At 44.4% G+C, this 20,065-nt stretch overlaps 1 protein-coding gene across 6 annotated transcripts in view; it reads right to left on the minus strand.

Moving 5' to 3' along the window:
- The window catches only part of EPB41L4B (erythrocyte membrane protein band 4.1 like 4B), a 142,278-nt gene that overhangs the window by 33,994 nt on the left and 88,219 nt on the right, over positions 1-20,065 (minus strand). For all 6 annotated transcript variants that reach the window (XM_084992163.1, XM_021067313.2, XM_084992162.1 and 3 more), the window contains 2 exons: positions 7,634-7,848; positions 4,927-5,045 (listed from right to left, as the gene is read on the minus strand). In XM_084992163.1, coding sequence (XP_084848289.1) covers positions 4,927-5,045; positions 7,634-7,848 — 334 coding nt within the window. The remainder of the gene's footprint in view (positions 1-4,926; positions 5,046-7,633; positions 7,849-20,065) is intronic.

Here is a 20,065-nt window from a genome sequence, read left to right on the forward strand (position 1 = left end):
CCACTTCTTACATATAAAGACTCAATTCTGTGACTTGTTGGGTCAAGGGAAAGAGTCCAAAGTATTTATTGGTATTTTCACAGTAAGTCTTGAAGGAAGTTGTGATTCTTCATGAGAAATCTGCTTCTAGGTTGCCTCGTTGTATCGAGTGTCTCAGACTTCAATAATCTGGTACCACCTTTCCTATCTTTGCCATTTCTCATGGATTAACTAAATGTGTACCTGTAATTCATATAATCCAGTTAAGGTAGATTACCCTGGGACTACGTATGGTAAGTGTGTCCCAAGCAATGATATCTTTGAAATCACAAACTTGGTGACTATTGTGTTTATTATAATATGCGTTATGATAGTTATATAACTATTAAAAATACTCATCTACGTAAATAACTTGACATCATCTTTGATTGGACACACATCACTTTCTGGAAAATTTCTTATTGTTAAGATGCCTGTTGTGGTCATTGCATATCCCAGTGCTGACATGATGCTCAGCACAGAGCAGGTGCTCAATAAAAATCTGCCTAAGAGGATTATAATAATACATAGTTATTGGAAGACGTGTGTTTAATAGAAAAGATACCAGACCAGAGTTCCTGTTGTGGCACAGCAGCAACGAATCCAACTAGGAACCATGAGGTTGCGGGTACGATCCCTGGCCTTGCTCAGTGGATTAAGGATCCAGCGTTGCTGTGAGCTGTGGTATAGGCTGGCAGCTATAACTCTGATTAGACCCCTAGCCTGAGAACCTCCATATACCGCGGGTGCAGCCCTAAAAAAGCAAAAAAGAAAAAAAAAAGGAAAGAAAGAAAGAAAGACACCAGACCATATAATTGCTAAAAGTCAATTTGTGACCTCAGGACTTAATTAGCCACAATGTACCAGGGCAGGTACAAAATGTTCTAAAAGACTCAAATCCTGTAAGTTCCAAAATTAATTGCATTCACTAATTCAAATGTCCTATTGAGCACATTGATACACACAGCAGGAGTATTATGAAAGCCCTAAGGGACACTCAGGGCCATTGGCTGATTGACATCACTGAACAAAGAAAAGAGGCCATAGAATGCAGTTTCCCAGTGGGACCGCCAAACACGTAGAGTACATTTGTAAAAAGCTGAACTCAGCAATTTCATGAAACGGCAAGATGAACAAAGAAGATCTGGATTTGAATCTCACCTCTTTCCCTTACTAGCATCATAAAAAGGTGATGATGGTGATGATGATAATGACGGGGAAGGGTGGGAAGTGGGGCGGGGGAGGGGGATTTCCCTATGCATGTCCCACTTAACCATCCTATTTGAAGGGCTATACTATCACCATCCCCATTGTATAGAAGAGAAAAACCCTGCAGAGAGATGCTAAGTCACTTGCCCAAGGTCACACAGGAAGTACACAAAAGAACCAAGATTCTCACCCAAGACTGGGTGACTCCAAAGTTAGTGCCCCTGACCACCCAGCCACACTGGCTCCCCTTAACCTCTCTGAGGCTCAGTTTCTTTCCTCATAAGATTATCAGCATCATATAAGGAAGAAAAGATATGAATGGCACTTTCATGTTAGAGTCTTTGGTTAGAAGAGAAAATATGCCCCTAGCCTGGGAACCTCCATATGCCATGGGTGCGGCCCTAAAAAAGAAAAAAGAAAAAAGAAAAGAAAGAAAATATAACTAAAAAGAGAGCATCAGATATGAGGACACTAACAGTCCAAAGTCCATGAGGTTTGGTATAAAGAAAACAGACTCTTTTGAATGGAGTCAGTAATATAAAGACTTAATATTCTCTAAAAAAAAAAAAAAGTAACATTTTAAAAGATAAGCTTTAAAGTATAGTTTCAGGATAATTTATATTTGTAAATCCTGTTATATTAAGACAACTGTTTGATACTAGCATGGGTATTTCCCCTGGTGTATGAAGAGTTAATTTTTTAATTAGATTTAATTTTGGGGGAATGGTATGCTGAAATACAAGAATTAAATTGGTTCTAAAGCCTAGTTGAGGTTTTTGACAATTGCTTAAGGGGATATAGTTACATTGACAGTAATGACCGAGGACCTATTTTTTTTTTTTAATCGAATACTGCTAAAATAAGGAAAGAATGAGAATTCAACATTGTTTTTTTTTCCTTGGATTTACTAATTCTAAAATGCTTTTGGATTTAAAAATTCAAGCTGGCTTATCCCATTCTATTTGACAAAGCAGGAGTCACTGTTCAGCTCTATGACTTGACTCAGGTGAAGACCAATGTAAATTTTGGAAAATGTGAGTCTCATTACATGATTATGTTTGCAAAAAAGGCATCTCTATGAGGGATAAACATCTGGATTACAACAAGAGGAAGGCTCCAAGGATGTTACACTCTCTCTCTTTGCCTGACCATGTTTTGTCTTTTACATTCAATTTGAATTGTGGAAAGAGGTTTTATCATTCAAAATGGAAATACAGATTTCAAAATATACAAATGAACGATAATTGGGCTTTGATATTATTGTAATTGCAAACAGTCCTTCTGCTTGAGGATGTCATTTGGGGATAAAGAAATGATCAGATGCAGTTTTCAATTGTTTATACAAATTGTGTACACATTTGAAATCTGATGAGATTTAAATTTCTGCAATAATGTTGGTACAAGTTCTCGCCATTAATGTATTCAAACCCAGAAGAATCAGAGGATCCTTGATCCCTGAGGCTGAAAAAAAAAACCCTTAAAAGCCATCAAAGCCAGGGGTTCCCAATTGGGGTATCGTGTTAAGTTGTGAAGACTGTTGCCAGGGTTGTTTTATGAATATTAAAGAATCACAGTGTGAAGTAATATACTTTGCTTGTGTGTTAGGACAAAGTCAAGGTTATCTAACATCACTCTAGCCCACTTGCTCACTGATGCATTTCTTCGAGTGGAGGAGAAAAGAGGGGCGTATTGCTTGAGCTCCAGGGAAATGCTCAATAGCTCACAGCTATCTCACCACACCTTAACCCAGAGCAAACCACCACTGTTGACGTCCCACCACTATTCAAGGCACGTACAAGTTACATAGAGCTTGTGAGTCCTCTGCTACTATATGCTATACTTCCTTGCAAGACATTTTTGGATTTTGCCAAACTGCAGGTAAGCCCCTGTTAAAACAATTCATTGTGAGGACTGCAGAAGAAAAGGTGAAAACCAAGAACACCCACCCAGGGGCATAGAATGCATTGGGCTGACTCCCAGCACCTCGCACAGGCCTGTTTCAATAGAGATTTACTGATGGAATGAACCTGAGTGCCATCCTGTAGGAGGAATTTTTTCCAGCTGGCCATCAGGGAGTCTAATGTCAAAGAAAAAGTGGGTGAACAGGGTCTTGAATTGGGGAGCCATTAGTGATCACAGGGACCTGAGGTTCTCCTGCTGGGGTGTGGGAGCACAAGGGAGTGGGGGTCTCCTGAGAAACTTGGGAAGGCTAATGTAGGCTAGAGGCTTGTCTAGGGGTGGAGAAGCAGCCCAGACAGGAGGCATAACCTTCCCACATTCACCACTGCAGGTAAGGAGGGGGAGCTTTCCAGGCAAGATCAGGCAAATTCTTCCTATTCCCTCTTATAAAGGGCCAAAGCTAAGCCATTGGGGGCGGGGGGGGGGGAAATAAATGACCCATGAGTAAAGAAGATTATTTCTATGGGGATTTTAAAGATTAAATTATGTGTGCAACAGTGGATCTCTCCAACAGGGGCAATTTCGCCCTTCAGGGGACATTTGGCAATGTCTGGAGACAGTTTGGGTGTCATACCTGGATGTGGGGGGTTCCACTGGCATGTAGGGGGTAGATGCTGCAAAACATCCTCCAATGCACAGGACAGCCCTTCTGCAACATTATTAGCCCCAAATACCATGAGGGCCTAAGTTGAGATACGGTGGTGCAGAAAAATGAAGAAGCATGTTGGAATGCAAAGGGCACTGGACCAGGAGTTGGGGCCCAAGGATTCAGCCCCTGCTCTGTGACCTTGAGCAAGCCATTTCCCTTTCTGTGGATGCTGAAAAGCTTGAATGAAATGATAGATTGAATCCAGCACCAGCTTTCTAAGTTCTAAGCTAAAATTTGGCCTTTGTAAGGTTGTCCATTTGGATATAAGGAAAGATCCAGACAAAAGAAAGCTGGAGGAAAGCTTCTGCCTTTCCCTCCCTCCCTCCCTCCTTCAATCCCCCACACTTTTGTTCCATTAGCAAACAGTTACTGACCATCTAGATGCGCCAGGTACTATTTGAAGGAGATAGAGGGTGCTATGGACTGAATGGTGTCCTCCCCAAATGCATATGCTGAAACCCTAACCACCCGTGTGATGGTGTTTGGGCATGGGGCCTTAGAGAAGTAGTCAGATTTAGATGAGGTCATGACGGTGGGGCCCTCAGGACGGAATTAATGGCTTTACAAGGGAAAGAGAGAAAGATCCCTCTCTTCTGGAAAGTGAGGACACAATGAAAAGGCAAGCAGCTTCGAGCCAGGAAGAGGGCTCTCACAAGGGAACCAAATCATCTGGCACTTTGACCTTGGACTTCCCAGCCTCCAGCACAGGGAGAAAGCAGTGTCTGTCACCACCCAGTCTATGGCTATTTGCTCTCTGTGCAGACTAGCAGAGAGAGGTGGAAATGGAAAGAAGTACATGTGGGAAAATGGAAAGAGGTAAATGTGGATGCCTCCCTAGTGGAACTTTCAGCCAGAATGATGGAGAAACCACTGACAGATCCAGCCCGTTGGCCTCAGCACTGGGGACAGTTGTAATTCACCCCAAAAGAATGTAAGTACATTTCGGCTCCTAAAGAGACATGCTGAGCAGAAATGTCAGGAAAGATTGAATAGAAATCCCTCCAAGACAAAAGCACGTGGTTTCGGAGGCAGGCAGGGTCATCATCAGAAGTTTGATGTGAGCCCCAGGACCATGCTCTGGTCCTCAGTACCTTATTTATGTTGATGTGCAGAGCAGGCCAGGGTCCGGCAGCCTTCACAGTTTCCAGTTCCAGCTTCTTCAGATGGGCAGCAGCTTCACTGAACAGGGCAGGTCCTCCTGGACTCAGTTCTGCAAGGGAATTGAAGAAGGAAAAGTTGAAAGGGCAGAGAGATGTAGGTGATGAAAGATGCTTGCCAGAGTCCAACCCCCCAGCGCTGTTCTGCCTGGCCTCTCTTCCAGCAGCTTGAATCCTTCAGTTAAGCACTAGCAGATGGGACATGAGAACGTTTAAGGTCAAGTTTCAAGGCCTAACTCCCTCATATGTGGGCTGGGTGGCCCTGGGCAGGTTACATTACTTCTCTGAGCCTCTGAGCCATTTTAAAATGGGAATAAAATTACTTACCTCACAGAGTTGCTGTGAATATTAAGTGAATAATTCATGTACAAATGCTTTATTAATGGAAAAGCACTATATGAAGTAGAAAGATGAGAGTTCAGGCTACCAGGCAAAGGAATGTACTCTTAAAAACCATGCTATGTTTCTAGGGAGTTCCCGTTGTGGCAGAGTGGTAACGAACCCAACTAGTATCCATGAGGATGCAGGTTCGATCCCTGGCCTCACTCAGTAGGTCAGGGATCTGGCATTGCTGTGAGCTGCTATGGCTGTGGAATAGGCTGGCAGCTGTAGCTCCAATTTGACCCCTATCCTGGGAACTTCCATATGCCATAGGTGCGGCCCTCAAAAAAAATGTTGTGTTTCTAAATCACATTCCTTGATTCTGATTTCTGTGCATTGGATTAGTTTACTACCACTGCTCCCACTAGCTTGTTTTTATCCATTAATACATTAAATATTCATCAAGTGTTCAATATTCATTACACTTTAAAGTTTGTGCCAGGTGATGTTAGCAAACTGAGATCTGGGAAGCTGGAATCAAAAGATGAATGAAACACAATTCTAGTCCAGGAAGGGACAGGGACAGACACCTGTGCAGATACTTGATATAAGAGTGAACAAAGATATATTTCTTGTATAGGAGTAGGAGGGAAAGCACTCCCAAGGCAGAAATTGGGAGGAGATGTTGGAGAAAGTTTCAGTGACAACCTCTGAGCTGGTTCCTGGAGGATGTGTAGGAGTTCACTAGGGTGGAGAAAAGCATTCAAGGCAGAGGGAACAGCAGGTGCAAAGAACAGAGCTGGGACATGGAACAGTGCTTCTTGAGGGGAGCGTAGTTCCCTTTAGATAGAGTGTAGTGAGGGATGTGGGCGAAGGCTGGAAGCCTTGGCAGGGACCAGGCTTCTACATGTGGCTATGCTCAGGAGTGTTGCCTTTATCCTAGGACAGTGAAGCACCATGGTGAGGTCTTCAGGCATTTGGTCAGAGCTATCTGGTGAGCGAGTGCTCCTGCTTTGACAGCTATGAGGTGGAGACGGCCCTGGAGGAGGTGCCCCTTACAGAAATGTTATGGTTATCCAGATACAAACGGATGGGAAGTTCCAGTTGTGGCTCAGCGGTAACATGTCCGACTAGTATCCACGAGGATGTGGGTTCAATCCCTGGCCTTGCTCAGTGGGTTAAGGATTCAGCATTGTCATGAGCTGTGGTGGAGGTCACAGATGCAGCTCAGATCCCATGTTGCTGTGGCTGTGGCGTAGGCTGGCAGCTGTAGCTCCGATTCGACCCCTAGCCTGGGAACTTACATATGCCGCAAATGCAGCCCTAAAAAAACAAACAAAAAATGGATGATGCCTGGGCTAGGGGAAGGGCAGGGTGGATAGCAATGAAGGGACAGAGTTCTGATTTTTTCAACACCAAGTGGATGCTGAGTTCCCATTTCTATCTCAGCCAACCCAGAACTGCTCCTCAGGGTCTCCAGGTGAAGGCTCAATGGCTCGTCCTTTTCAGCAGACCACAGGCTCATGAGACATCAGAGCTGGAATGTTCCTTGGCCATCGTCTCAACACCCTCTACCCCATTTCACAGATGAGAAAGCCAAGGATCCCAGAGGGGACTCGGTTTAACAGGGAGAATCAAAGCTCCTGACTCTCGCCTCTCCCTCAGCACGTTTTCAAACCATATGTGCTAAAGAACAAATTCTTCCCCCACAGCCTGTCACAGACCCATTCTTTGGTAAAATATAGTAAAAATGAATTTAGAAAAAGAAAATAACAGGCATACAAAATCCAAGCCCACATTTTTAATTAGTTTTAACAGATAGAACTTCACTCTGTCATATTGCTAAAAATGTTTCTAATGGCTTACTCTCCATTTCCGTAAAAACGTCTTTCACTGGGACCTGTAACAGTGCGTGCTGGATCTACCTGACACTTTGCTCTCAGAGACAGGATGTCAGACATGAAACAGAATGGGTTTTCCTGTGGTTGGGAATTAGAGATTCCAGCCACCTCCCTTCCCCTGTTGCGGTTCCGGTTCCATCATTGAGCCAAGTGCTGGATGCAGCAGAAGCAGAGAACTGGCCCAGAAGGAGGCAGAGAGATGGCTGCACCTCTGGAACAAATCCAGAGCCTCCTGGTCAACCATGATCCCTAGGTCACTCCTGCCTGATGCACAAGTGCTCTTGTCTGCTCTCACCCAGACCGGGTAACCCAGCTCTGACATTTCCAGTGTTCTGAGCTGCACTGTGTCCAGTGTCTTGAGCATTTAGGAAAGCCCTGCTGCATCACTCCCCCACCCCTTCCCCTATACCCCTACTCACTTGTGAGGGATTTACTGCTGGAGTTTGGGGACCTTGAAGGCCCTTCCTTGTTCTCCAGGGTCAGCGAGATGCCATAGTTCGTGTGATGCTGGTGCTGGTGGTGGTGATGGTGGTGCCTTCCGGAAGCTTTGGTGGTGAACGGCGTGCCCCCATTCTCCTCAAGACCGAAAGGCAGCCGGTCCGAGCTGCTGAGCCCTGGGGAAGGGAGCGGGTAGCTGTGGAGGGTGTCAAAGTCAGGATTTAGAAAAGCAAAGAGCCTTGATATTCCTGTGCATACTTTAAAAGAGGTTCTCTAAGCATTGAAAACCAAGAGAAATAGATTCGACAAACAGAGCCACAGGGTCACTGCAGAACAGGACACAAGGACAACAGTGCGCTCAAAGGAAAAGCAGAAAGTGGAAATTTGTACGTATCAGAGATGTTAAACCTGAAAAAACATTCTTAAGTTTGAAATGAAATAATTTCCCTTTTAAAAAACGACATCCTCGACATGGGAGGAGGAAATAAGGCAATTATCAAATTAAAAAATAAGGGGTTAACCATCCAATGACAAGATCATGATACAAACTAGAAATCTTGGAGTCACTTTCTCCTCCTCTCCATCACCCTCACCGTGCAGAAAGCCACCTGTTAATGTCACTGCTACCACGTCTTCTAATTCCGATGCTCCTCTTGATGCTATTACCCTATATTAAGCCCACGTCAACTCCTTAGGCTCTTGAAACAGATTCCCAACAGCTCTACTCCTCCTTCAGCACATTCCCCCACTGCCCAGTGGCCAAAGAGCAGTCTTGATCACATTCTAGACTGTGGCACTCCTCCCTCCAGGAGCTCAAATACTTCTCTGTCACTAGTGACTCCTAACCAATTTAAGACAGAAAAACCCTTTGGAAATCTGATGAAAACCATGGACCTTCTTTGCAGAAAAAGGCACCAACACTCAAGTACAGGCCCTTTACAGCTGCTCCGTGGACAGAGGCTAAGAGCCTCAGATTGAGGGGTAAAATCCAAATTCCTCTATGTGTGTCACTCCTACCACCACTGCCCAGGATCTTGTCCTGTTCTCTTTTCAGCTCATATCCTGCTATATTCTTCTCTACACCCAAGTCCTTCCTAGGCTGGTACATTTTGCCTCTTTCTGTCCCCTGGAGTCCTTCCTCCTCCCTGAACCCAGTTAAAAACCTCTTCCTCCAGGAAGACCTCCAGGCTTTAACACCCAGATCAAAGTCTCCTTCTCACACCCCTAAACAGAGCTAAGCCCTCTTTCAGCTATTCCTGTAGACCAGATTTCTACTGCCTGCTCCTTCACTCTGTCTTTACGGAGCTCACTCCCCCAGGGTAGGAAACTGTCATTTGATCAGTTACAATCTCACTGGAACAAACTGCTAAGGAAGCAGAGAGGTAGAGGTGGAGGCAACTAGTTTTCCTGGGGTTGGTGAAGGTGTTGGGCAGGGCATCATAAGGGGGGCTTCATTTAGGGTAGACAGTCAAATTTGGGGGGACATTCTTGAAACAGAATACCTTTTCTTATAGGAAACCACATTCTTTACGGTGGCATGAGTGTGAAGCTGATATTTCCCCTTTGGGGTGGGCCAAAGTCCTCCCTCCTACCAGGTAGAGTGACTTGTGCTGGGCTATGTTCCAATCAGGTCAGTCAGTTACCTGTAGGTTTAACACATGGAAACAAAGACAAAAGCTCTCCCTACCTTTTTAAGAGACAAACAGGGCCTTATTGTGACTTCTGAGGACCCTAAGAACTTTGGCCTTCATCTCTCCTCTATAAAAAGATTTGAATTATATTTTATGGCTGCATTTGTATAAAAGTAAATTTTTTTTTCTTTTTTAGGGCTGCACCTGTGACTTATGGAAGTTCCCAGGCTAGGGGTTGAACCGGAGCTGCAGCATGGCTGGCAATCTCTTGATGTTTCAAACTCACAAATAGAAAAATAGTTCCCATTTTGAAACTATTATCACAGGCTATACCAAATAAGGAATGGGATGGGGACACGTCTATTGGCAAGGAGGACTCTGCTGCAGATGCGGGATGTATTCCAGAAGAAACAGCACTGCTGTCCCCACGTTGTCACAAGCACTGGGTCTCTGGTCCACCCTAACTGCCTCCTGGAGACTTCGCTCAGGACAGTCTCGCATAGTGAATGTGTGTGTGTGCACGTGTGTGTGTGTGTGTGTGTAGTAATGTGGAGGAAGCTGTGACTTTGGCTTCTGGGGTCACACTCCAGCGCTCACCCCTCCAATCTGACCATAACCAACCTCCTCATGGTGGCAGTAATGGTGGCAACGAAACGGGCACCGAGTTGTCACTGAGACAGCTGGCTTCACGTCTTAGGTCTGCCCAACCCTGTGAAAGAACCTCAGACAGTTGTCCCAGGCCTCAGTTTCCTCCTCTGTGACATGAGGTGGGTCACATGATCTCTGGGTACATTTCCAGGTCTGAGAAGCAGCCTATCCTCTACCTATTTATCCAGGACTTGCTCTGTCTCAGAGGCTGGGCTGCCTATTTTGCCTACAATATCCTATTTTATAAATGTAGAGACCTTTGCTCAGTAGGTCACTGGTGCTCCGTAACTATTTGAAGGGAAGGCGGGAGGGAGAGAAGGAGAGAAGCAGGGAGAGAGGGAGGAAGGATGAATGAAGTTGTGGAGCTGGGATGTGACAACAGGGGTGTGAACTGCAAAGTCTGCTGGCATTATTTTTCTGTGTCTCAAATATGGTGAAAATAAGATCTGTCCAGTGGAGGCAGAGAGACTGGGAGCTCAGAAGAGAGAAAATCCGCTTCAGCCCCGGAGGCTTCACACCTGAGGGCTCATCTTCCACCCTGCCCTTCTCCCACACTGCGACCAGCCTGTCAGAGGTGTGATGGGTGCTGTGCTGGTCTAGGCAGCAGGGACAAAGCAGAGAAACACTGCAAGGAAGAGAGGGATAATAGGATGGGGTACTGGCAGGGATGGAGAAGGGGGGAACACAGAGACAGGGAGGAGTCAGAAAAATTTGCATTTTTGGAGTTCCCGTTGTGGCGCAGTGGAAACAAATCCGACCAGGAACCATGAGGTTGTGGGTTCGATCCCTGGCCTCACTCAGTGGGTTAAGGATCCAGTGTTGCTGTGAGCTGTGGTGTAGGTCGCAGACGTGGCTCGGATCCAACGTGGCTGTGGCCAGCAGCTGTAGCTCCGATTCGACCCCTAGCCTGGGAACCTACATATCCTGCGGGTGCAGCCCTTAAAAAGAGACAAAAATACAAAAAAAAAAAAAAAAAAAAAGAAGAAGAAGAAAAAAAAGAAAAGAAAATTTTGAATTTTTTAGCCTGGGGGACCAGGCAAATGGCATGCCCTTAACAGAGAGAAGGAGACTGGGAGTGAGGGCTGTTTGGAGGAGGAAAAACTGTGAACTTCAAATAGGATACACTGAATGTGAAAAAGATGCCCTACAGCAGAGATCTGGTTTATAATCAGGGCTGGAGGTGGTGTTGGAAAGTTCTGAGCAAGAATTTCTGAGGAATGGTAAAGAGACATCCTCTCCCTTGCCAACTGCAACTGATTCTCACTCTCTGCTTAGAATGCAAGACGAAGGAGGACTGTGAGGTTATGCTCGGCTCTGGAGGAAAGAGTGCTGTGATTGATTAGTGATGTCTGCCGTGGACCTGGAATGAAGCAGTAGTATCATGTACTTCCTTATCTTTCCAAGTTAAAAGTGGGTGGTTTTTTATTTCCAGAAAACCCAGAGTGAAAAGTTAAACAGGGAAATAAATATATATGCAGGGAGTGATAAACTGTATTTAATAACATGTCAAATAAAAAATGCATGTGTGACTTTTATTTTACAGCTACTTATGGGGAAGACTGAGAAAGAGACAAATGGGAAGAGAAATAGATGAGGGTCAAAGAAGCTGCCCGGATCGCTCAGGGTAAGTTTCTAGAAAAGTAAAAGTTCCTAAACGGGAATGGAATGCCCTGGGTACTTTCTCAGCTCATACACATGGAGGGCCACCCTGGAGATCCTAGCTTATGGTGTTGTGTGGGTTTGTGGGTCTGTTGAGGAAACCACTGCTCCTGGCCTTGTGGACTGTTCCCTGCAGAACTCGTGGACTGTGATGCAAATGACGTCACAGCCTGGGGGCTGAGGTTCAGGAGATGACGCCAGCTCTCTGCTCACTGTCAACAGAGGCTGAGGTTCCCGAGGCTTCAGGCCTTCTGACAAGGTCACAAGTCCAGGTTTTCAGAGGGTGATGGAGGAGGGGTGTGTAGGCTTTGCCTCTGCTTCCATAAGTCAGCCGCTCAGAAAGATCTGGTGTGGAAGAAGGGGGCTGCTGTGTGCCCAGCAGATGTGAAGCGCTTTCGTGTTTAACTTTTACAGCTACCTTGCGAGGAAGCTGGTGCCGCCTCCTTTTACACTGGGACTTGAGGAAGGTGAGGAAGACGCCCTGTTAGGAGATGTGAAGGGAGAAGGGGAACTAGATCTAACTTCTTCTCCAATTTACTGCCAGCTCCAGAGACGTTAATCTTCCTGCTGGGGGAGGGAAAGGAGCTGTGTCCTATGGGATGGTCTTGACTGTATTTGAGGGGGACACAGCTTGACAGACCCAGTGTTGGGGGACTTTCATGGCCCTGCCAGATCCCACCGGAGCCTCTCCCCGCCCTGACTCTGGGATCCCAGCAGGCCACACACATGGTATTTAACCCAAATGTGTTGCATATGGGGTGATGGGGTAATTATTCAGAAGTTTATAACATGATAATAATTATTACATTATTATACCATTGTTATACCAATTATAGTATAATTATTATAATTGTTAATATAATAATGACATAATTACTCAGAATAATCCTCCAAAATCTACCACCAGAGCTATGAGTGGTGCAGGGCAGGGATGGGGGAGGGTCCTGAGCTGGAACACAGAACTTTATAGGGCTTTCCCTCAAAAATAAGGCTGGGAGGAGTTCCCGTCGTGGCTCAGTGGTTAATGAATCCGACTAGGAACCATGAGGTTGTGGGTTTGATCCCTGGCCTTGCTCAGTGGGTTAAGGATCCGGCGTTGCCGTGAGCTGTGGTGTAGGTTGCAGACGCGGCTCAGATACCGCGTTGCTGTGGCTCTGGCGTAGACCAGTGGCTACAGCTCTGATTCGACCCCTAGCCTGGGAACCTCCATATGCCTCAGAAGCGGCCCTAGAATTGGCAAAAAGAAAAAAATAAGGCCAGGAGTTATCAGGATGCTCTGAAGAAACAATCACAAACTCTATAGCTCAGCTAAGGGGTGACGTGAGCTTTGGGGAGCAGCCCTTGGGATCTAATCTTGGATTTTAAAAAAATGACAGAATTAGAGAAACAGAGCCCCTCAGATATCATCCAATTAGGCGGTTTCAAATTCTGGATGAATATCAAAAGCACCAGGGGAACCTGAGAATGCAAAATGGCAAACTGCTTTGGAAATCTGCCTGGCAGTTTCTCAAAAGGTTAAACATAGAGTTACCGTATTACCCAGCAATCCCACTCCTCGGTATATACCCAAGAGAAACTGAAACATGTCCACACAAAGACTTTATGTGAATATTCACAGCAGCATTATTTATAAAAGCCAAAGGGTAGAAACAACCCAAATGTCCATCAACTGATGAACCGGTGAGGTGTGGTGTATCCATGCAATAGAACAGTATTCGTGCACAACATGGAGTGAAATAGCGATCCATGATATGAGATGGATGAACCTTAAAAACATTATGCTAAGTGAACAAAAGCCAGACACAAGAAGCCACATGTGGCATAATTCCATTTATAGAAAAGTTCAGAATAGGCAAATCCATAGAGAGAAAGCAGATTAGTGGTCACCTAGGACTGGGAGGATGGGGGCAAATAGGAAGTGATTGTCACTGGGTATGGGGCGTCTTTTAGGAGAAGTGAAAAAGTCCTAAAATTAGACTGTAGTGAAATTAGACTATGTGAGAAGTCTAAAACCACTGAATTGTGCAATTTAAATTAGTGAATTGCATGGTATATAGTTTATATCTCAGGAAAGCAGATACAAAAAATCGCCAAGGGATATTTTGAAAAATATCAGTGTAGAACCCTTACCCGGACTAATTACATCATCATCTATCTCTCAGCCCAGTGTGCAGCCAGGGCTGAGAAAATGCCCTGGTCTAACCTCCTCATTTTGCATAGGGAGAAACGGGGGCTCTCTGGGGGGGAGGGGGAGGTGACCAGGTCACACAGTGGGTGACTGGCTGAGCCTGGGACACAATCCAGAACTCCGACCTCTCTGCCGCCCACCTGCTACATCCTCCCATCTGCCTTGGCTTCTATTTCAGGCAGCAAATGCACTCATCGGGAAAATCCCAAGACCGCCTTGGAACCCCACTGCCTGAGACATCTTCGTGAACACGTCTTTCCAATGACATAGTAAGCTCGGCAGGAAGAGAGGCTGCCACATCACATGTTTTCATGTCCTTTGGTGATGTTGAGACAACTGATTTTACAGGTCAGAAAAAACCCCCACAACGTTCCCTCACAATATTTACAGGAATTCTTCTTCATATTGGCTCCTCCCCAGGCTGGCTTGGGTACACTCCCCTGCTTACCCTGACCTTACCTTTCCAAATGCTCTTAGATCTGTTGATCTGCTCTGTTTCCAAGTAAAAGCATTTCCCAGTCACCCCTTCCCTCCTCCCCCGCCGCTGCCCCCGCCCCAGCCACCCTCTGGTTTCTATGTAGGTTTGGCCGATGGGAGGCAGTGACAGAGACTGGAGGGTGGGAAAAGCAGAAAAGTCAAGGTATTTCTTCTTTTTGTACCGCAGGGGATGTTTTCAGCAGTAGCTGATGAGTCCCCTGGGGCTTCAGCTTCCATTAGACTGGCTTCCTACAGCCCCAGCTCCTGGGCTCTGGAACCCTGCCACCTCTTGTTGTCCCTTTGTCTCTCCAGCTCCAGGAGTGATACGCAGGTTCTACTGTTGCTAGTTTCTGGGCTGCCTCACTGATCACTTTGGCTGCTTAATTCTTCATCCCTTGTATAATCAATTCCCTATATTCAATTCCCTCTGTAAGAAATGCCGAGTGATTTTATTTCTCCTGATTGCCCATGACTGATAAACAATATCTACCTTTCTGTATGCCTTTCTGGACTCTTTATATTTTTATTGGTCTATTTATCTATTGCTAAATCAGCATCAGATTGTCTTAATTACTTTTAAATATATTTATGATAGGACAAATTCTGTTCCTTTCCCATCATTTATTGCTTTTTTTTTTCTTTGCTACTCTCATGCACTTACTTGCTCAGATTACTTTACAATTCAAGTTACTACCAAAAAAAAAAATCCTCATCAGAATTATGATTTGGAGCATTAAATATAACGGATTAATTTGAGAGAATATATTCATAAGGTATTTCTCGCCATTTATTCAGATCTTCCTAAATGCCCCTTAGTCAGAATTTTTAACTTTTCCATAAAGGTATGGAATATATCTTATTAACTTTATTTCCAGCTATATTTCAATTTTGTCATGATTGAAAATGGGACCTCATTAATGATTGCATTTTCTCTAATTTTTTTTTTTTTACTACTAGATATATAAAACTGCTGACTTAAGGGTATTTCCGCCTCTGGTCAGTTTGCCGAACTCTTATTAATTGGAACTCACTTGTATTATAAAATAATCCCATGAATTTTTGTTACTTCCTTTCCAGCATTTATTCTTTATTTCATTTTCTTGGTTTATTGCATTGGTAAGGCCTTTAGAGTAATACTGAGTATGAGCAGTCATCTTTGTCTTAATTCTGAAGTGTGAAGATTATCTTATGTTTCAACATTAAATGTTAGTTTTTGACCAATTCTACTTATCAAGTTAGTCCTTCTACTCTTAGCCTACTAAGAATCCTGGAAGATTAGCATGACTTATTCTGAGTGAATCCATGCAGCTCCTACGTGAACCCTGCTTCCTCTACTAAGTGCTTAAAAAAAGAATCTGTTCTCAAATTTTCTTTGGTACTACCATCAAGCATATCAGTCCAGGTTTTACAATTCATTTTTCAAGAATCTGTAATGGCATTTCCCTGCCTATTCTTCTGGCATTTTCCCAAGACTCCACAGTTTTTCAAAGTGTACTGCTGCTGGCTCAGCAATGACATATGCAAATTTGCTTCGAGGCCATCTTTTTCTGAACCTGAAGACTTTAATTAACTGTAAAGCAGAAAAATATTTCCTGACTACTCGTTCTCTTCTCATGGATTTCCATTTCGTTCTCTTTGTTCTTTTCACCTTCTGCAGTTAGTATATATGACTGGCTTCCATGCTGAGAAAGGGAAAAACAAAACAGAAGTCAAGCACCTTTTCTTCTGTCCTGTTAACCTCACACACCATCCTTAAGAATGGCTCTGGCTCTGCTATTAAACTTCATCTTTTTGCCCTCACCAAAACATGCATCTACAGAAGTCCTTAAAAAAAGAGGTCTCTGCCACTTTTTTCCCCCTTTCTTTTTATGGCTGCACCTGCAGCATATGAAAGTTCCCAGGCTAGGAGCTGCAGCTGCAGAACTACGCCACAGCCACAGCAACACCAGATCCAAGCTGCATCTGTGACCTAAGCCTCAGCTCACAGCAATGCCAGATCCTTAACCCACTGAGCAAGGCCAGGGATCGACCCCACATCCTCATGGACACTATGTCGGGTTCTTAATCTGCTGAGCCACAACGAAACTCGTGCCACTTTGTTTTTGATCCTATGTTCTACCTCCTTCTCTTTACAATACTGTTTTAAATTGTGGCCTCCAAATGCCTTCCTCTTTAAGATCATCTATGATATATTTATAGGCCACATGAGAAATATTCTCTTTTAGGCATTTTTGAAATCTGATCTTCTAAAAGCTGGAAGCTTAGAATACAGTAATGAATTCTACTCATGTCACCTTGATTCTAAGACAGCAAGGTCGTTTTCTTCCAAGGATCTTGTCACTTACACATTTCCAACCCCGTCTTCCTTGCTGACCAGAATTAACAACACAATACCAACAGGGTTTCTTCGACCTCCAAACAACCAGATCACCACCCAGAAAGGCCAAGGCACAAGAGATGCTCTGCTTTTTAACGGAATGCCGATGTCTGGATGACATGCTCTTAGGAGAGCACCGTCGACATTCTCTGACCAAAGTCCTCCGGCATCTTCTGGGACTGCTCACTACACCCTTAGGTGCTGTCTGTACTCAGTTGCACTTTCACCTGCTCTGGCACATGTCTCAACTTCATAGCAGGGTTCCTGGAGGCAGGAACAGCTGCTGTGCAGTCCACACAGCAGCACGTAAGTTCCCTAAACACTTTCCAGAGGAGACTGGTTGGGGCAAACTGGCCCGTTTTCCTTTTAGCCTAAGTGGGGGACAACTCCATCTTCCTAAGCAGAACTAGAGCACCAGGGAGATGGTGACAAATATTTCAGGAGAGCCTCCTAACTGACAGGGCTCACAGGGGCTAAACCATTTATTCTCTCAGCTGTTGGAGCAAGTAGACAGGACCAGGGGAGCCTGGCATCTCAGGCAGCTTTGTCTGCTTGCCCCAGTGGGCCATACAACGGTATCATTTTCTTTCTCTCTTTCTTTTCTTTGCTTTTTGCTTTTTTTTAGAGCCACACCCACGGCATATGGAAGTTCCCAGACTTATGGTTCCAACTGGGAGCTGCAGCTACAGGCCTACATCACAGCCACAGCAATGCCAGATCTGAGCCTCATCTGCGACCTACACCACAGCTCGTGGCAATGCCGGATCCTTAACTCTCTGAGCAAGGCCAGGGATCAAACCCACATTTTCATGGCTACCAGTCAGGTTCACTACTGCTGAGCCATGACAAGAACTCCCCAGTATCATTTTCTATGTGTGCCAAGGACAAGAAAAAGTTGGGAAGCACTGTCACTAGACCATAATTCGGTCCATTGGCCTGAGACTGTCCTCCTGACTGGGACACTGAACAGAATCCACTCAAGTATCATGTTACCACAGCAGCTGGTGTCAGCCAGAATCATACCACTAATCATGATTAATGCATTAATCATGCTCTCTAAATACCCTCAGAGGAAAAAGAAAAAAGTGCTAACACTTTTGAGTGCCCGCTGTGCCATCTATACATTTATTTAACCTTCCAACATTTGAAGAAGAAATAGTTACTACTAGCCTTATTTTACAGATAAGGAAACAGGAACAGAGAGACTAATTAACTTTTGCAAAGACACACAGCTAGTAAATGGCAGAGCTAGGCTTTGAACCCAGACAACCGGACTACAGAGCCCTGTGCGCTCTTCGGTGCTAAGGGACACTGCTTTGCCTTGTGGATGATGAAAGAAGCAGTACCATGACGTTAAAAGAATGTTGGTTGGCACTTAGCCTTGGTTGTGCTGCTCCTTAGCTGGGACCTTCGGTAACTCAGTTCACTTATCTGGGCCCCAGACACCATGTATTTGGACAAATATTTACTCAGCATTTCCATGCCAGGAACTACAGTTCAATAAAACAATTTGATTTCTGCTTTGTCCAGCTGAAAGATAGGGGAAGGTACATTTACCCATCATGGTTTCCAGGACACCTGTCACTTATTTCCATTTTAATTTAGCAGAGACTAAACAGAGTGGGTCATTACACCAACATATCGCTTCAAGTTCTTATTGAATTTAGTGCGAGCTTCCTATTTGGCAGTAAGAGTATAATTGGAAAACTGTACCTTTTTCATAATGGGTTTGAGAAGAAAATTGTACCAACATTTTAGAAATGTGACACACTATGAATGCTAGGCTATTAATTAGGGCTGATTTCTTTCAGCAATGTAGTGGTTTTATTTTTTTTAAAGCGACTAGAGAGAAAATATGCCCCTACCTCATTTTTCTCCTGTCTAAAAAGGTCAAAATTACTTTTTGGGGCCAGGTTTAATCCTTTATATGGATTACTAATTGGCAGAACATTTTTTCCCAACTTGTATTTTTTTTTCAAGACCTCTTCCAGGCAATCGACTTGGAACTGTATTAGCACAGGTGATGTCTGACTCCCAGAGCAGACTGGGAAGGCTTGTTTTTATTCATTTATTAGGTACCTGGAGCCTAAGACGGTGTCTTCAACAGCAATTTCCAGTGCCTAAACAGTACCTGGCACAGCAGAGAAGCAGAGTAAACTTTTGTTGAATGAACGATGTAATGCATTAAAATGGAATTCTTCCTAGGTAATGTATCAAGTGTCCATTCATAAAAGCTTCACTTTGGTCACAAACTTCCCCGTTGTTCCTCATATTTTAGTCTCAGCAAAACTGCAGAGTAGGGAGTTCCCGTCGTGGCGCAGTGGTTAACAAATCCGACTAGGAACCATGAGGTTGCGGGTTTGGTCCCTGCCCTTGCTCGGTGGGTTAAGGATCCGGCGTTGCCGTGAGCTGTGGTGTAGGTCGCAGACGTGGCTCGGATCCTGTGTTGCTGTGGCTGTGGTGTAGGCCAGCGGCTACAGCTCCGATTGGACCCCTAGCCTGGGAACCTCCATATGCCGCAGGGCAGCCCAAGAAATGGCAAAAAGACAAAAAAACAAAAAACAAAAAACTTTAGAGTAAAATACTCCACATCTGAAGGAACGATGGGCGCCTCGAAGGTGTGTTTGGTGGTAAATGGGTCTCTGTTCCTTGGAAGCTACAGGATGTTATTTGCCTCTTTCTTTGAGTCGGGAGTTTTCCTTTGGTGAGACTGTTACCCGACGGTTTCAATGAATGCCTGGAAGCAGATGAGCAAGTCTTGAAAATCTCCGGCCAGAAAGTCCATTTTATCTTGATGTTATTCTTACTAAGTCTGCCTTATTCTAATTGTCTGAGTGAGAGGCACTGAGAAGCTGTGAAGAAGGATGCTACAAATTTGCAGTGAGGTCTAGGATTTTAACGATTCCAAAGAAATCTCAGGATCTGAGTCCAAAGAATAAATATTTCATGAGATCATTTTTGCACAGAGGCTCATGACTAAGAGTGTATTCAATCTCTTTCCTCCATAAAAAAAAAAAAAATACTGACATAAACATCGTTGTTTTCCTTTGCAGCATTCACTTTTAATAAACCCATCAGTGCTTTCCCTTCATGGTTTTTTACAGAATATTATTATTATTTTTTTTGCTTCTGACTTCTGCATTTTAGTGCCCACTCTTTCCCTTAAATGAAGATTCTTTTTTTTTTTTCTTTCTTCAGGTGGATAATAGCATTTACAGACTTGAATACATCCCCAAACAGCATTACATGGGAGCCCTCAAGGAACAGTAAGACAAAATAATCACTGCTGTGAAAGTACAGCTGCTAGTGTGCAAAAATAATGTCTAAAGAGCCAGTTCTTTATCACCCTTTGCACTTTGAAAGCGCTATGGCTGACTCGGGCATGAGCTTAGGGGGTTATTTTTCCACTTCTTGGACACCATCCAGCTCATCT

The sequence above is a fragment of the Sus scrofa genome, chromosome 1, assembly GCF_054392235.1.
Source record: "Sus scrofa isolate SSC_HxYL_T2T_F1_AM1 chromosome 1, Sscrofa_HxYL_maternal_Yorkshire_Landrace_v2.0, whole genome shotgun sequence".
NCBI lineage: Eukaryota > Metazoa > Chordata > Mammalia > Artiodactyla > Suidae > Sus > Sus scrofa.